This window comes from Heloderma suspectum, chromosome 6, assembly GCF_057233095.1.
Source record: "Heloderma suspectum isolate Gila_16-S chromosome 6, 16-S_ref, whole genome shotgun sequence".
NCBI lineage: Eukaryota > Metazoa > Chordata > Lepidosauria > Squamata > Helodermatidae > Heloderma > Heloderma suspectum.
Window position 1 is genome coordinate 55015257 of NC_139463.1, and position 13996 is coordinate 55029252.

At 46.0% G+C, this 13996-nt stretch overlaps 1 protein-coding gene across 1 annotated transcript in view; it reads left to right on the forward strand.

Annotated features, from left to right (window-relative positions):
• ZNF385C (zinc finger protein 385C) overlaps nucleotides 1-13996 on the forward strand; it is a 142747-nt gene that overhangs the window by 119116 nt on the left and 9635 nt on the right. Inside the window, exons 3-5 of the mRNA XM_084808227.1 lie at nucleotides 3739-3849; nucleotides 6937-7108; nucleotides 13589-13927. Of these exons, the coding sequence (XP_084664353.1) occupies nucleotides 3739-3849; nucleotides 6937-7108; nucleotides 13589-13927 (622 nt within the window). The remainder of the gene's footprint in view (nucleotides 1-3738; nucleotides 3850-6936; nucleotides 7109-13588; nucleotides 13928-13996) is intronic.

Below are 13996 nucleotides of genomic sequence, written 5' to 3' on the forward strand. Positions count from 1 at the left end.
CTTGAGTAGCCCTAAAACACCACAAGAACAGCATCTTGGGTGCCAAGGTCTCTGGGAATTGTTTCCCAAGGCTTTGGGGTCCTTAAATGACACTACCTTGGTGCCCACAATGCTGATGCGACGAAGGCGACAAGAGTAGCAGCACTTCTCATCACCACCTGGTGGGAAAGGAAAGAAGCAACTTGTGGAGGCAGAAAAGGCTGAAGCTGGTTTTGAGCTGAGCCTGAACTTGAAGTGACCTGGGTTTGACTTCTAAGTAACCCAGAAGTTATGAACCGGGCAGTTTGTACTCCGTGTTCCAGACTTTGCTTTTCTTCTACTCATTCTCTCTTTTCCCTTTCCTTTACTGCCCCAAGCAAATGGTGAGCACCATTTGGTCATCTGATCCATCTTAGTGTTGCATGCAGCCTACTTTTGGATCCTGACCCACCTGTTGAAAACTACTGGCCTAGATAACCCTTCCAGTTTGATGATTCAGTGGAAATGGTTCCCATCCAAACAAGTAATTCCATACTTAGGAGGTGCCCTGAGGCCTTCTCAAATGTGCAAATCCGTTGGAGATTTAACAGTAACTTGCAAAAAGTCACAGTCTGAGCCCCTCCTGTGTCCCTTTTTGCTTTTCCATCTCTGACCTCCACAGTCTTGACAGGAAGTTCAACTCAACAGTCTCTATTTATATATCAGTGGGAACATCCCAGGGATAAAACAGAAGTAATCTGAGTCAACGCAAATTGATTATAAAGCAGGGATATTTTTTTAACCTCTTGGAATACACTGCCCTCAAAATATGCTCTTGGGTTTTCTGAGAGTTTGCTCCCTGAGCTGGGGGGCTAGAAGATTTTTCCAGCAACCTCTCTGGAGTGGTACATCAAGAACAGGAGAAATTGGTAGGTAGATACCATTTTAAGGGCAGGAGAAACAGTCCGTGAGGAACCGTGGTTTTTAGAGACAGTTTTCCCCTTCAGTGTGAATTAGGAGGGCCTTTCTCGAGGCTTCGCCTTCTTGAATTGGGAGTTTGTATATATACAGAAGGAGGGAAGAATGCTGCTGGCTGCCTAAACAATTTAGAAATGGAAGTGTTGGAATTTTCAAGCAACATTGAAGTGTCAGCAGTGCTTAGGATTCAGTGCCTGAATGATTTGTTCTCCAGAGGGGACAGAAAGCTAGCTCTTGAAGAAGCTTGCCCTTAGGGCCAAGGGGGTAGGCTTGGCATCTTGAGAGCCAGCGTGGTCCCATGGGTAGGCTGTCAAAACTGGGGGGACTTTGTTCAAGTGCAGGATTTGGGCACCTATAGGACAGACTATAGGCATCCATGTTGCTGAGCACTTCATCTCCTATTGGGACACTGGATAGGTCCAGTTTATGCCAGTGGGAGGTCTTGTTCCCTGATGTTAGAACTCAGCATCTCCTCAGAAATTGATGTATAGAAGTGAGAGGAAAAGATATTTCTTCATGTAAAACATATCTGAGATGTCTGGTGAGGTCCAGATCCCCCCGTGTGCTGTGTAACCGAACAGGGATTGGGAAAGGGCCTTCTATGTGAGGCACCATAGCTGGCTGCCCAGAGAAATTGGTCAGGCCAGCGCACTGTTAGATTTCAAGGCAAGAATCTTCCATGTTCACCAAACACTCTTAAGTTGAATTGCTGGAATAGTTATTGCTGATTGCTTCGATGTGCCAGTTTTGTTCCTCATTGCTTTATGGCTTTCCTCTTATAACTGATTGGTTTTAGAATGGGGAAACTGTACATCTGATTCTGTGAAAAGGTGACTGATACATTTTACAAATTGTGGAGATAGGCACTCGATATAATAATAATAATGATTATTATCATTAGCACCTCAAAAATGAAGGCGCTGTGCAAAAATTAGGTTGCGCACCTATGAACGCTTACTTAGGAGTAAGCACTACAGTAGATCCTACTTCTGAGTAAATGTGCATAGAACTTCAGAGTTAAAAACATAGAACAAGCCCTGAGTGCAGGTTAATAATCTAAAATAGAGGTTTAAAAAGCATTAGACAAATCTATGGAGTTTTAGTCCCATTAGCTTATATATAAATAAGCCTATTAACCATGATATGTAAATAGAGCCTTCATGTGCAGAAGTGATGTACTGCAGAATGCCAGTTAATGTGGACCAAAAACAACAGTAAAAGAACACCAGCTACATTCCCTGCTTGTGATTTTCCAAGGGGCTTCTGGTGGCTGCTGGTGGAAATAAATTGCTGGGCTATATGGACCTTTGGTCTGATCCAGCAAGGCAGTCCTTATTTTCTGATTGGATGCTATGGATGCTTTTTTATTGGAGAGAAGAGTTAGTAACTGTTGAGGACGGAATGAGAAATATGTCCTCACGGCCCAGCGGTAGAGAGTAAGCGCTTGCACAGATTTCTTCTCACCCCTTCCCCGTTTTCCTCCTGTGATCAGATGCTGAGCCTGCTTCCATGTACTGCATCCCTGCACCAGGTGGCTGTTGCCTTGGGCACGCCACCGTCAAGGGTGGAATAGAAGGCTCCTTTCATCACTCAAGGCCTCCGATCCACCTCCACCACCATTCTCCCTGCCTCAGCCTCTGCATATACCTCTTCATTTTTATTCCAGATGAGTGAGTAAAAATTTCGTCATGAGCATGGGAAGGCATCACTTCATTAATCATTTTCCATTGCCAATTCCACTCCCCTTGGGGCTGGAATTTAGGGGTCCAGATAATTATCCCTTGTCTGCACGCTTTGCTGCTAGACCGATGCACCTGTCTGAACAACTAAATAGCTTTGCTGAGAAATACGATCACCTTCAAACCTCAATCTCTTTCTCCCTTCTTCCTGACAGCCGGTCTTGGATAAGATAATCTTCTAGAGATACAGGGCTAAGAGAACAATACTTGTATTATAGATTATGCTTGTGCTCAAAAACAGACATTATTTTTATATTCTCTTTCCCCCCGTTCCCCCATTCCCCCCTCCCCTTTTCCCCCCTTCCCCACTCCCTGCTCTAATCTTTTTCCACATTACTTAAGGCAGCCATTTTATTTGAAATTATTATGGTTTTTTAAACATCTTCTAAGAGCAAAGACTGAGGAAACAAATGAAATCAAGAGTTGGAGCAAATGCAGTAGCGCATGTAGATTTCACCCTGATTTGCAGCAGAATTTTCTGAATCTAGTTGACTGTTTATTTAAACCCTGGTTTTTAAGTTCTTTTCCTCTCCTTTTAAGCTATCAGGCAGCCATGGAGTGTCCAAGCTCTGTTCCCTGGCATTGAGTAAATGAGTGATCTTCCACACCAATGCTTTTCATGCAGTGAAACACATGGAACCATGTGGCTCTTCAAGAGATTGCCATTGGCTCCACAGTTAGAAGACCAATGACGGCTGATAATCTCCTCTGAAAGACATCTTGGCCAGCAGTGCCCTGCTTCCTCTGCAATGCACAGCTGGGGAAGTGTTGGGGGCCTTCTAGGGCACACATTTAGTGCATATTGGGCAACAGCGAGGCCCGAGGATGCGGGCCAGCACCCTGCAGGACGTTTGTGCATCTTAGGGCATTCCCCCTCTCCTGTGGGAATCCTCTGCAATGCAGGGGGGTTCTGGGGCAGACATGCATGTGTTCTCCAGCAAACAGGTAAATGTGGAATGGGTTCCTTGAAGGCAGGTCTTTCTAAAAATCTGCCATTTTAGCATTTGAGGTCTCTGACACATCAGCTAATGGCATCCGCTTTTCTCCACATCCTTCGCTCCAGATGGATCCTGTACAGAAAGCAATTATCAACCACACCTTTGGCGTACCCAACCCACTCAAGAAGAAGCAGTTCATCTCTTGTAATATTTGCCACCTGAGATTCAACTCTGCGGTAAGCCACGTCCCTGTGGAGCAAGGGTAGGCCGGGGTGGGGGGTGGGCACTCCATTTACCAAGCATACAAGCCTGTTGTGCGTATGGAAGAGAGACATGAAGAAGAGAGACATGTTTCACTGTCATAAACAACTAAATATATATTGGCTCCAAAAAAGCAGCGTATTACAATAGCAGCACTTAGTAAACAGGGACAGGTTAAAGCAGGCATTGACAGAAGGTAGATTGGGATCTACTGATACATTTCTTGGTGATTTGCAGTGGATCAGCAACAACTAAAAAGCCTCTTCTCCCCCTCCCACTCCACCCCTAAATTATGTCACTGAAAAATACATTTTTATGTGAAAGGACCAATGAACTTGGTTCTGGTGCTGATTACGAATTCCTAGGCTGAGCATGTGCTCAGAAGCACCGTGTTCCTTAATCCTTATTCTCTCTCTGTCCCCCTGAGCCACTATTTTGCACGTATTTTGGGCCATAGCCCAACACGTTTTGGAAATTTTCTTCCTCAGGGGCCACTTATCTTTCTTCAGATTATCCTAAACAATCCTTCCAATCTTTCTTCTATCTGGAAATGGTTCAGCTGCGTTGGAGCCACAACATAAGAGATCCTGCTCTGAGTCAATCTTGTGTATAAATTACAACTGCTTAGATATATCCTTTGATATAGAGCTTTTCTACACGAGGTTGGTAATCCGCTGTATCTACTTTCAGTTTCATCACAGGACTGAGATCTAAGCATTGCACAAAGAGTGTTTTTTGTCCTGATTTTCTGCTACATAACCTCTAGGTGGCACAGTGGTATAGCAGAACAGCGCAAATCCACTAGTGAAAAGGGCATTTTCTTTTGCTTTTACAAATAAATACCACATTTTCCCTGCTCTGAAAAAAAAATAGCTGAAAGTGTTCTGTAGACACAAAAAGTGAAACTGGAGGGTCACAACATCAGCTAAAGAACTCGTAAACATCCATGAGTAGGGAATGATGAGCGCATAATAAATGCCATGTGTAGAAAAGCTCATAGTAAGTGCTATATACACGGATTAAATCTATTAAATAATAAATAAACACGACACTGTATGTAGGGTTTTATTGCTGAAAGCAGTCTACTTGTTTTTTTGTTGTAACCCTTACCGACCACCCTGTACGTTAGGTCAGCATTATCATCATCCCCCCATGTTGTAGCTGGGGAACTGAGGCTGAGAGACTGGCTTGTTAAAGGCCATTAGGTGACTTGGTGGCAGAGGCAAGATTTGAACTGGGAATAGTCTGACTCATAACTCCCATAGAAGCACAGGGAGTCTTTTCCTGCCCGGCATCCTGGGAGTTGTAGTCCTCGGCAGGAAAAAGACAACACACATCTATGGAGTTCCCGCCACTGCCACCTTCCCCAAAGTGAGCTTTTGGCCTTTGGGGAAGAGGAGGCAGAGGGAGGTGCTCGAGGGTCTGCAGGCAGAAGCAGGGCAGGGTCCCCGCCTCTACCCTGCATGTCAGCATTCAAGCAGGGGAGCTCTCACAGTCAAGCACTCCTGCCTCAGATTCTCACCCTGTCCCCACGCCGGCCTTACTTGGCTTTGGCCAAAGAAAGGAACTGCGGGGAGACCAGCCAAGGAAGCTTCGTAATGCCAACAGGCCAGAGTAGGTCAAGCGGTGCTCCTGTGCCCTATAAAAGCTTCTCATGCTCGGACTGGCTGCCTTGTCTGAGCAATTAGCAGACCTGCTTGAGCTAAGCCACAAACCACCTTTTGTGCTGCTTCTCCTCTTCTGCTTTTCCCTGCCCTATACTGCACAGGACCTGGGCCTCACAAGTAGGCCAAGTGACCGTCAGCTCCATGCTGTTTGCTGCATTGTAGCCCTCTGGCAAAGCAGCGGGTCCTTCCTCTTTTCTTTTGCTCCACCCCCCACCCCTCACCATAAGCCTCCTGTTTCCTCTGATGACTTTTGCCCCCTCCCCACCTCGCCCTGCACGCCCAAATAATTCAATTCCTGGCATTGTTCATTGCCTGGCAAAATGGAGATAAGACACAGTGACCCTGATTAAATGCAACCCGTTGCTTGTTTCAAAAGGAGCTTTTGGGCAAAAGACAATGAAAACGTGTGGCTTTAAAAAGAATACGTACAAGAAAACGGCTTCAGCATACAAAATAAAATAATATTGCTAAATATATTTGCTGTAAGTCAGAGTGGAGAAGGATGTTACTGTCAAGTATCGCCACTTCCTGGTATATGTGTCTAACATGCCACGTGTGTTCGCAGGCAGGCATGCTGGCGTGGGGGCGGGGGTAGTGAATACTTCCCTTTCTCCTTTCTGTGAGAAGGATGAATAAATGAAGTGTGTGTTAATGTCTCCCGCCTGTTTGATGCTGATAAAAATTTTTAAAGAGTACAAAAGATTACAGAGTGCCCCCCCCCCGACATGCTTGTGTACTTAGAGACAATTCTCCCCATTCTCACTGCAATGAACAGCTCTGCAGCAAATTCATGGAAACGTAAATCCAGTTTGAATTAAAATGGGGGTGTTACACAGAGGTTTGTCTTGGTTTGAATACGGTTTGAGGGAGGAGGGTCGCAAACCCCTTATGCACACAAACCAGAGACATGGGGAATCCTCCCCCCCCCCCACCAGGTTTTTCAGCACTTCCTTTTTTCTGGACAATGTGTTTAGCTTATGGGAAGAGTACCTAACACCACATTTCTTCCCACACTCTCAAAAAGCACATCTAGGTGAATTTCACTTCTGTAGATGGACCATTTTGTGTCCATGGGCTGGACCTTCCCATCTGTGGCTTTTTCTGGGGGCAGAAAGTGAAACGAGGGATAGGAAAAGGCTGTGCACCGAGGTGCGTAATGGGGGGTGAATCTCCAAATTTATTTTGCTGTGGCACTCTCTAACACCCCAGACGAGATGGGGAAAACAGCCAGGTGGTAGAGGAAGACCTGCAGCAGCAGCTAGAAGATACACCCGTCTTCTAAGTGCTACTTTTCCAGCTAGAAAGGTGAATTTAGCAAGTCCCGTAGAGTGTCCTTTGTACCACTCTTCCTTCCAACCCTCAAAACTCCCTCCTCCCCATATTTCTGTTTCTCAGAATCAAGCAGAGGCACATTACAGAGGCCACAAGCACGCCCGGAGACTCAAGGCCATCGAAACAGTGAAAAGCAAGCACAGGATGGGCAGCGGCAGCAGCCCAGAAAAACCCGCTGACTTTGGCTCTGTGTTTGATCTCAGCAGAGATGGCAGCAGCAGCAGCAGCAGCACAGGTCAGTGGTAGAAAAGTCCTCCTATCTACCCTGTGAGGAGAAGGTGGCATTCTGAGAAGAGCTCTCAGATTTTGGGAACTCTCTCCACTTGAAAACCAGATTGGGTTGGTCTTGCTGCCCTGTGAAGGCAATGTAGGAGTGTATGTGGAATCATTTATTTAGGGTGCAATCCTATGCATGTTTAGACGGAAAAAAGCCCTAAAGCTCCCAACATGGCTGGGCATGCTGGGAGTTGTAGGCGTTTTTTCTGTCTAAACATGCATAGGATCGTGCCCTGAGTTACTTTTTAGTCAGGTTAGACATTAAACACATCTCATGATTTTCCCCTGTTTCTGGATCAGGATCATGGGGAGAGGGGTGAATGCTTTCTTCCCATGCCATTTTCCCACTGAAAATCCGCCACCCCAATCTGCTAGTGATTTTAGGGGAGAGGTTGTCCTTGGAAGCTGAAAATGGCATAGAGCATTTCTACACGAATGATTTAATGCACCCTCGTGATTGCCCACTCACGGAAGTTTGCAGGTCCGTTACACGACATCATCGACATCCAGGGCCCCTCCTGTGCTTTTTCTGGTTTACTCCATTGTAACCCCCCCCCTCTCAAATAATCGGCTTTTTTAAAAAAATGCAGTTTAATATGGGGCGTACCACTATTTTTCAGTTGCTAGATGGCGCTGTTTTCATTGAAAAATATAGAAAGCTCCAGGAAGGCTGCCAAGAAAGGGTGTTTTGTCACATTCCTTGTCTAAGGAACCAGTCCTCATTGTGCCATGGAAATGGAAGCAAAATGCTCCAGGGGCTTCCAGATTTTCCTTTAATGTAGAGACACCCATAGGGGCCAGTAAGGGAAGTTACTTTCAGATTACTTTTCTTGGTAGCGCTTAACCCTATCAAGGCACAGAAGATCTTCAAAACAGCTTCAAGTAGATGTTAGCGGGGGTGTTACGGACTGGGACAATTATCCACATGTGGCGGTCATGTCCTCTGGGAGAGAGGCACTTCGGACAAAGTCTTCAAAGACATTAGCAACATGACCAAACAAAATATCACCAAGACTCCAGTACTTGCAATTCTAGGTATCTTTCAAGTCTACTCTGTGTGAAGACTTTATTTTACACTGTTCAGCAGCAGAAAGAGCAACAACTGCAAGCCAGTGGAAAAATTCTGTGGACTTTTCTATCAAAGCTTGGTTTCAGAAACTTTGGGATCATTTATTAATAGACAAGCTTACCCACCATATGAAAATTGTTAAAGATCATGCAAAACCTGAAACATTTTATGCAACGTGGTACCCATTTTTGTGGTACGTTGATCATATATCCCAGACCTGAGCTCCTCCAGATCATTATAATTTATATATTATATATATTTTGCTAACCCACCAAGAGAAAATAATTTCAGCTTGAAGGTTTTGCAGTTCTGTACTCTATGCACCCTAACTGAATCAGATTGTGCATATTTGTTTTCTTTAACTTTTCCAGGCTATGTTTAGCTTATGTTCATTGTACTGAAAAAATAATATAAAAATAAAGTTTAAAAGAAATAAAGAAAATGGCAGAGGGAAAGTGTTAAACCCCTCTCCCTACGCCCCTTTGGTTCCAATCCAGATGGGGCCTCCCTGAGGCTGCTAATTTAAAATGGGGGAGGGAAGAGAGGCTGTGACATCAGACCTCATCTGGAGTACTGTGTCCAGTTCTGGACACCTCATATTAAGAAGGATGTAGACAAATTGGAACAGGTTCAGTGGAGGGCAATGAAGATGGTCCAGGGTATGGGAAGACGTCCTGTGAGGACAGGTTGAAAGACTAGGGTATGTTTAGGAAGAAAGTGTATTTAGTCTGGAGAAGAGAAGACTGAGTGGGGATATGAGAGCATTCTTCAAATACCTGAAGGGCTGCCGCATAGAAGAAAGCATCTGTGAGGATGCTCTAGCTCTGGATTTCCTGCATCAAGCAGGTCATTGTGACTAGGTGGCCCACAAGGCCTCTTCCAGTTCTGTGGTTCTAGTTTGCCTTTACTCTCGGAGGCCAGGAATAAAGCAAATACACGGTGAGCTCTATATACTGGTTTTTAAGGCATGATGATTTTGTGGACCATTTAAATAATGCTATCTCATATATATATATATATATATATATATATATATATTGTATAGTGCATTCAAGTGTTCAGTACATCATCTAGTTGTAATCCTGACAAAAATCCTGCAAGGCAGGGGTCCCCAACATGTTGCCCATGGGCACCTGAAATTAAAAAAAAAGATTTCCCCATTTTTTAAATATACGTACATAGATCTGTATGAAATGCATACAGCTTTCTAGCAATTATACATGGGCTGCAACAAAGTGGACCAAATATCCAAATAAGTATCCATTTGAAGGTGGTGTCTGTATGCCACCCATTCAAATATTGAACGTGTTACAAGGCCCTCAATCCACTGCATTATAGGAGGTGAGTGTTTATCCTTCCAGTGTTGTAATATCAATCTTTCAGTTGTCAAAAGGGTGCAGAAAATCCATTTACATTGACCATTTGTTAATTTCCATAAAGCAGGTAAATAATGTAAAAGACCGTGTACATCAGTGAATATTAACGACTGTTCCAGTACAAAATGTATCTTTGTAATAACCTCCTACCCAAAAGAAACAACTACTGGACATTGTCAAAATATCTGTTTAAAAGAAGTATTTGCTGTATTCTGCTGCCAACATTTAGCTGAATTAGATAATCCCTTATTAAAGAGACATTGTCGTGTCCAACAGGCACAAAACAAAAGTTTTTGCTGAATAAGATGCAGCTTGAGACCCATAGATGTGACAAGCAGAGATTCGCTGATTAGGCATTTGTGGTGGTGCCCACAGCAGTTCCTCAAATGTCCAAATGTGCCCACAGGTCCAAAGAAGGCAAGTGATATTATCACCCCCCACCCTATTGCGGATTGTGGGGGACTAACGCTAAGAGTAGCTAATGCAATTTAGTAAGTTCATGGCAGGAGTAATTTGAACCAGTGGCCTCCTGATTTGAAGTTCAGTCTCTTAGCAGGCAGCACTGTATGCATCAACCTTTTTGCTGTTGACTGGTGCTATAGGAATAAGTGAAGATCGTTTCCGTGAATGATGGTTGAAAGCATTAAAAGGAAAAGGTTCCTGGGTAAATCCAGCTTTGTTAGAAACAGAATCGAAACCGAGCCGTGGTTTCATGTGCTTCATTCACATGAACAAAGCAGTGGGATGCACTTCTGTAGGGTTTAGGGCGGGGTGGGGGGTGGGGCAGTGGCAGGAGACGTGTCTTCCTTGGGCCCTTGTAGCGCTGCCAAGCTGGCTAACGGGTCACATATTAAGCCGTTTAAAGTAGCTCTACAATCATAAACTTGCTTCTAAAAATAACGCAGACAGGCGAAATATTCAAGCATGGGGTGTTTTGTCACAAATTCTGGAAATAAATAACTTGCAAAATTTATTCTTCCATCAGAAAAATTCCCGTTTCTTTGGTGCTTTTCCAAACGGGTACACTGCACATGCAGAAGAGGAGGCAGGAACCCACCAGGAGATCGCCCCACCCCCACCCCGTCTATGCTATGAAAGCCGTGAGCACCACGGAGGCCCTCTTCTCCGTCTGGGCTGCGCTTGCTGGGGCTGCAGGCCCAAGCGTAATCCGTAAATCCCGGGGCCTGAGAAGCTGACCCAGACAAAGCGCACACCTTGCTCCTCATTGCCAGGCTGGCGGGCTTTTGCCCAGTGCACACAGGTGGCGCTGGGGACAGCCACCTCCCTTGCCTCCTCCTAGCAGCGGCCCTGGGAATGGGATGCAGCACCTTGCATAAGTATTCACCCCCCTTTGACTTTTCCACATTTTGTTGTGTTACAACCTGGAATTAAAATGAATTTATTTGGCATTTGCACTTTTACATACGTAACATTTCAAAGGTGCAAAATATTTTTATTTTGGCACAAATGTTAATTAAACAAAAACAAACTGGCATTTGTTGGTCTTTACTCTCCTGAGTCAATACTTGGCAGAAGCACCTTTGGCTGCAGCTACAGCTGTGAGACTTTGGGGGCGAGTCTCTGCCAGCTTTGCGCATCTGGATCCTGCAGTTTTTGCCCATTCTTGGCAAAATTGCTCAGGCTCTGTCAGGCTGGATGGGGACTGTTGGTGAACAGCAATGTTCAAGTCTTGCCACAGATTCTCCATTGGACTGAGATCTGGGCTTTGACTGGGCCATTCTAAGACATCCGGGTTCCTGTTTTTAAACCAGTCCAGTGTAACTTTGGCTGCGTGTTTAGGGTCATTGTCCTGCTGGAAGGTGAACCTCTGCCCCAGTCCCAGGTCTCTTGCAGACTGAAACAGGTTTTCCTCTAGAATTGTGTTTGGCGTCATCCATCTCGCCCTCAATCCTGACCAGTTTCCCAATCCCTGCCAATGAAAAGCATCCCCACAACATGAAGCTGCCACCACCATACCTCACCGTGGGGATGGTGTCCTCAGGGCGATGAGCACTGTTGGCTTCGCTCCACGCACAGTATTCTGTGGTGAGGCCAAAAAATTCATTCTTGGTCTCAACAGACCAGAGGGCTTTTCCCCACATGTTTGCTGTGTCTCCCACATGCCTTTTGGCAAAATCCAAATGGAATTCAATATGGACTTTTTTCAGCAGTGGCTTTCTTCTCACCACTCTTCCATAAAGCCTAACTTTGTGGAGCGTCCAGGTGATAGTTGTCCCATGGACGGTTTTTCCCGTCTCGCCTGTGGATCTCTCCAGCGCCTTCATTGGCCTCTTGGTTGCTTCTCTGACTAATGCCCTCCTTACCGGTCACTGAGTTTTGGTGGACGGCCTTCTCTAGGCAGAGTCACGGTTGTGTCATATTTTTTCCATTTGGGGTTTAACGGTGCTCCAGGGGATGTTCATAGTTTGGGATATTTTTTTAATAACCCAAACCTGATTGGTGCTTCTCCAGAACTTTATCCTACACTTGTTTTGATAGCTCCTTGATCTTCATGTTGCTGTTTGTTTAGATATGCTCTCCCACAAACTCTGGGGCCATCCAGTCCAGAAACAGGTGTATTTAATCTGAGATCACGTGACACTTGTTTTGCACACAGATGGACTCCATGCAACTAATTATGGGACTTCTGAAGGCAGTTGGTTGCACCAGAGCTTATTTAGGGGTGTCACAGCAAAGGGGGTGAATACTTATGCGACTTTTCAGTTTTTTGTTTTTAGATCATCTTGTAAAATATTTAGATCCCCCTCCCCTTCGACATTATGGACTATTTTGTGTAGATCAGTGACAAGAAATCCTAAGTAAATCCCTTTTAATTCCAGGTTGTAACATAACTCAAGTGTGGAAAAGTCAAGGGGGGGGTGAATACTTATGCATGGCGCCATATGTATTCTTTCTCTTGCTCCCTCCTTCACTCTCATGGAGAACCAAAGAGAAGTTTAACGATGCGTTAAACGGAAGCCGCCTTTAAGAGTCAAAGGCTCTTGAACTGGGGAGTCATCAGTGTGACCCAGGTGCCTCAGTCGCTGTGCCATCATGATGGCTGTCTGCTGTGCTGCAGGGCCATCTCTGTGGCCGGCCCAAGGGTAGGACTGCAGCTAGCCGCTCCAGGTGACTCAACAAGGTTCCACTGGGCCTTTTGACTTGGACCTGCCTCCTCAGTCTGAACAGCCTGCCGCCACTTAGCCACTCGCCTGTTGGACTCACCTGCCTGGCCGATGCCTGCTTGCCTCCATGCGGTCAGCCCAGACACGGCTGCTGGTGTGAACAGGGCTCTTTAGGCCAGCCCTGGTGCTGCAGGGAACCCCACACCCACTGTCCCCTGTGAAGACTGTAGGCCCTGACCTGTCCCAGGGGCGTTGGAAAAACGTGTGTGCCACCCATCAGTAACAGAACTTCCAGGGTGGCTAATAACTATCCATAGCAGTAAGAACGAATGAAGTAGAACAATATATTCCACAGAACTGGATCTAACAAAGCAGTAGAAACAGAGCAGAGTAACAGCAGAACCAGTAAAAGATGGTATGCTGGAAAGCCTGGGCAAATAAAAAGGTGTCTGACCCTGAAAGGGCCTCAAGCCTTCAGCATACAGCTAAAGAAGCCATTCGTGGTCCACTAAGCCTCAGAGGCCAAGAGGACTCAGGCCTCTGAATCGGGTCAGTTGAGAGAGGCTGTGGTCCTCTGGAAAAAGTAGCAGTAATTACAGGGACCAGGAGAGAGGAAGCCCTGCCTACCGGCCACCAAGTGAGCTTTGCAGTGTGGATGGCAGCTGCGTCACTTGCGAGCCAGGGGGGTCGATACTGTGCGGGGGACAGCCTGCATGCAGTTCACCTTCCCTACTCCAGTAATGTGAGAGAATCATCTCAGTTGAGGCATCCCTTTAACAGAAGCAGAGATCAGTCATTTTGAGGCCTTGTTGGTCTGCAGAACCAGCGGTGTCCTCCAAAGGAAAATAAACGTTTTCCTCTTTTGTTAGCACAACCCAACGGCCTGCTGGAATTGAACCAGCCCACGGTGGGGCGCTGCAACCTCCTGTGGATGTCCCCAGTAGAGGAATCTGCTGAGCTTGCTAGTGGGACGCCGCCCCTAGCCTCCCCCCTGGCTTCGGAGCCCCCGGAAGGAGCTCCAGACACTGCAAGTAGGGCATCGTCATCCGCAGTACCCGGAGTGGAGATTCCAGCCACCGAATCAGGCAGAACCACCAGCTCAGCCCCAGACATGGAGAAGGAGGGGAAGAAAAGCAAGCAGCACCTGCACTGCCCCACTTGCAAAGTGACAGTCAACTCTGCCTCTCAGCTGGGTGCTCATAATTCTGGTAAGGAGCCCTTCACTGGCTTGCACCACGCTGAACCCTGGAAGAATGTCCAGCTGGACCCCAGAACCA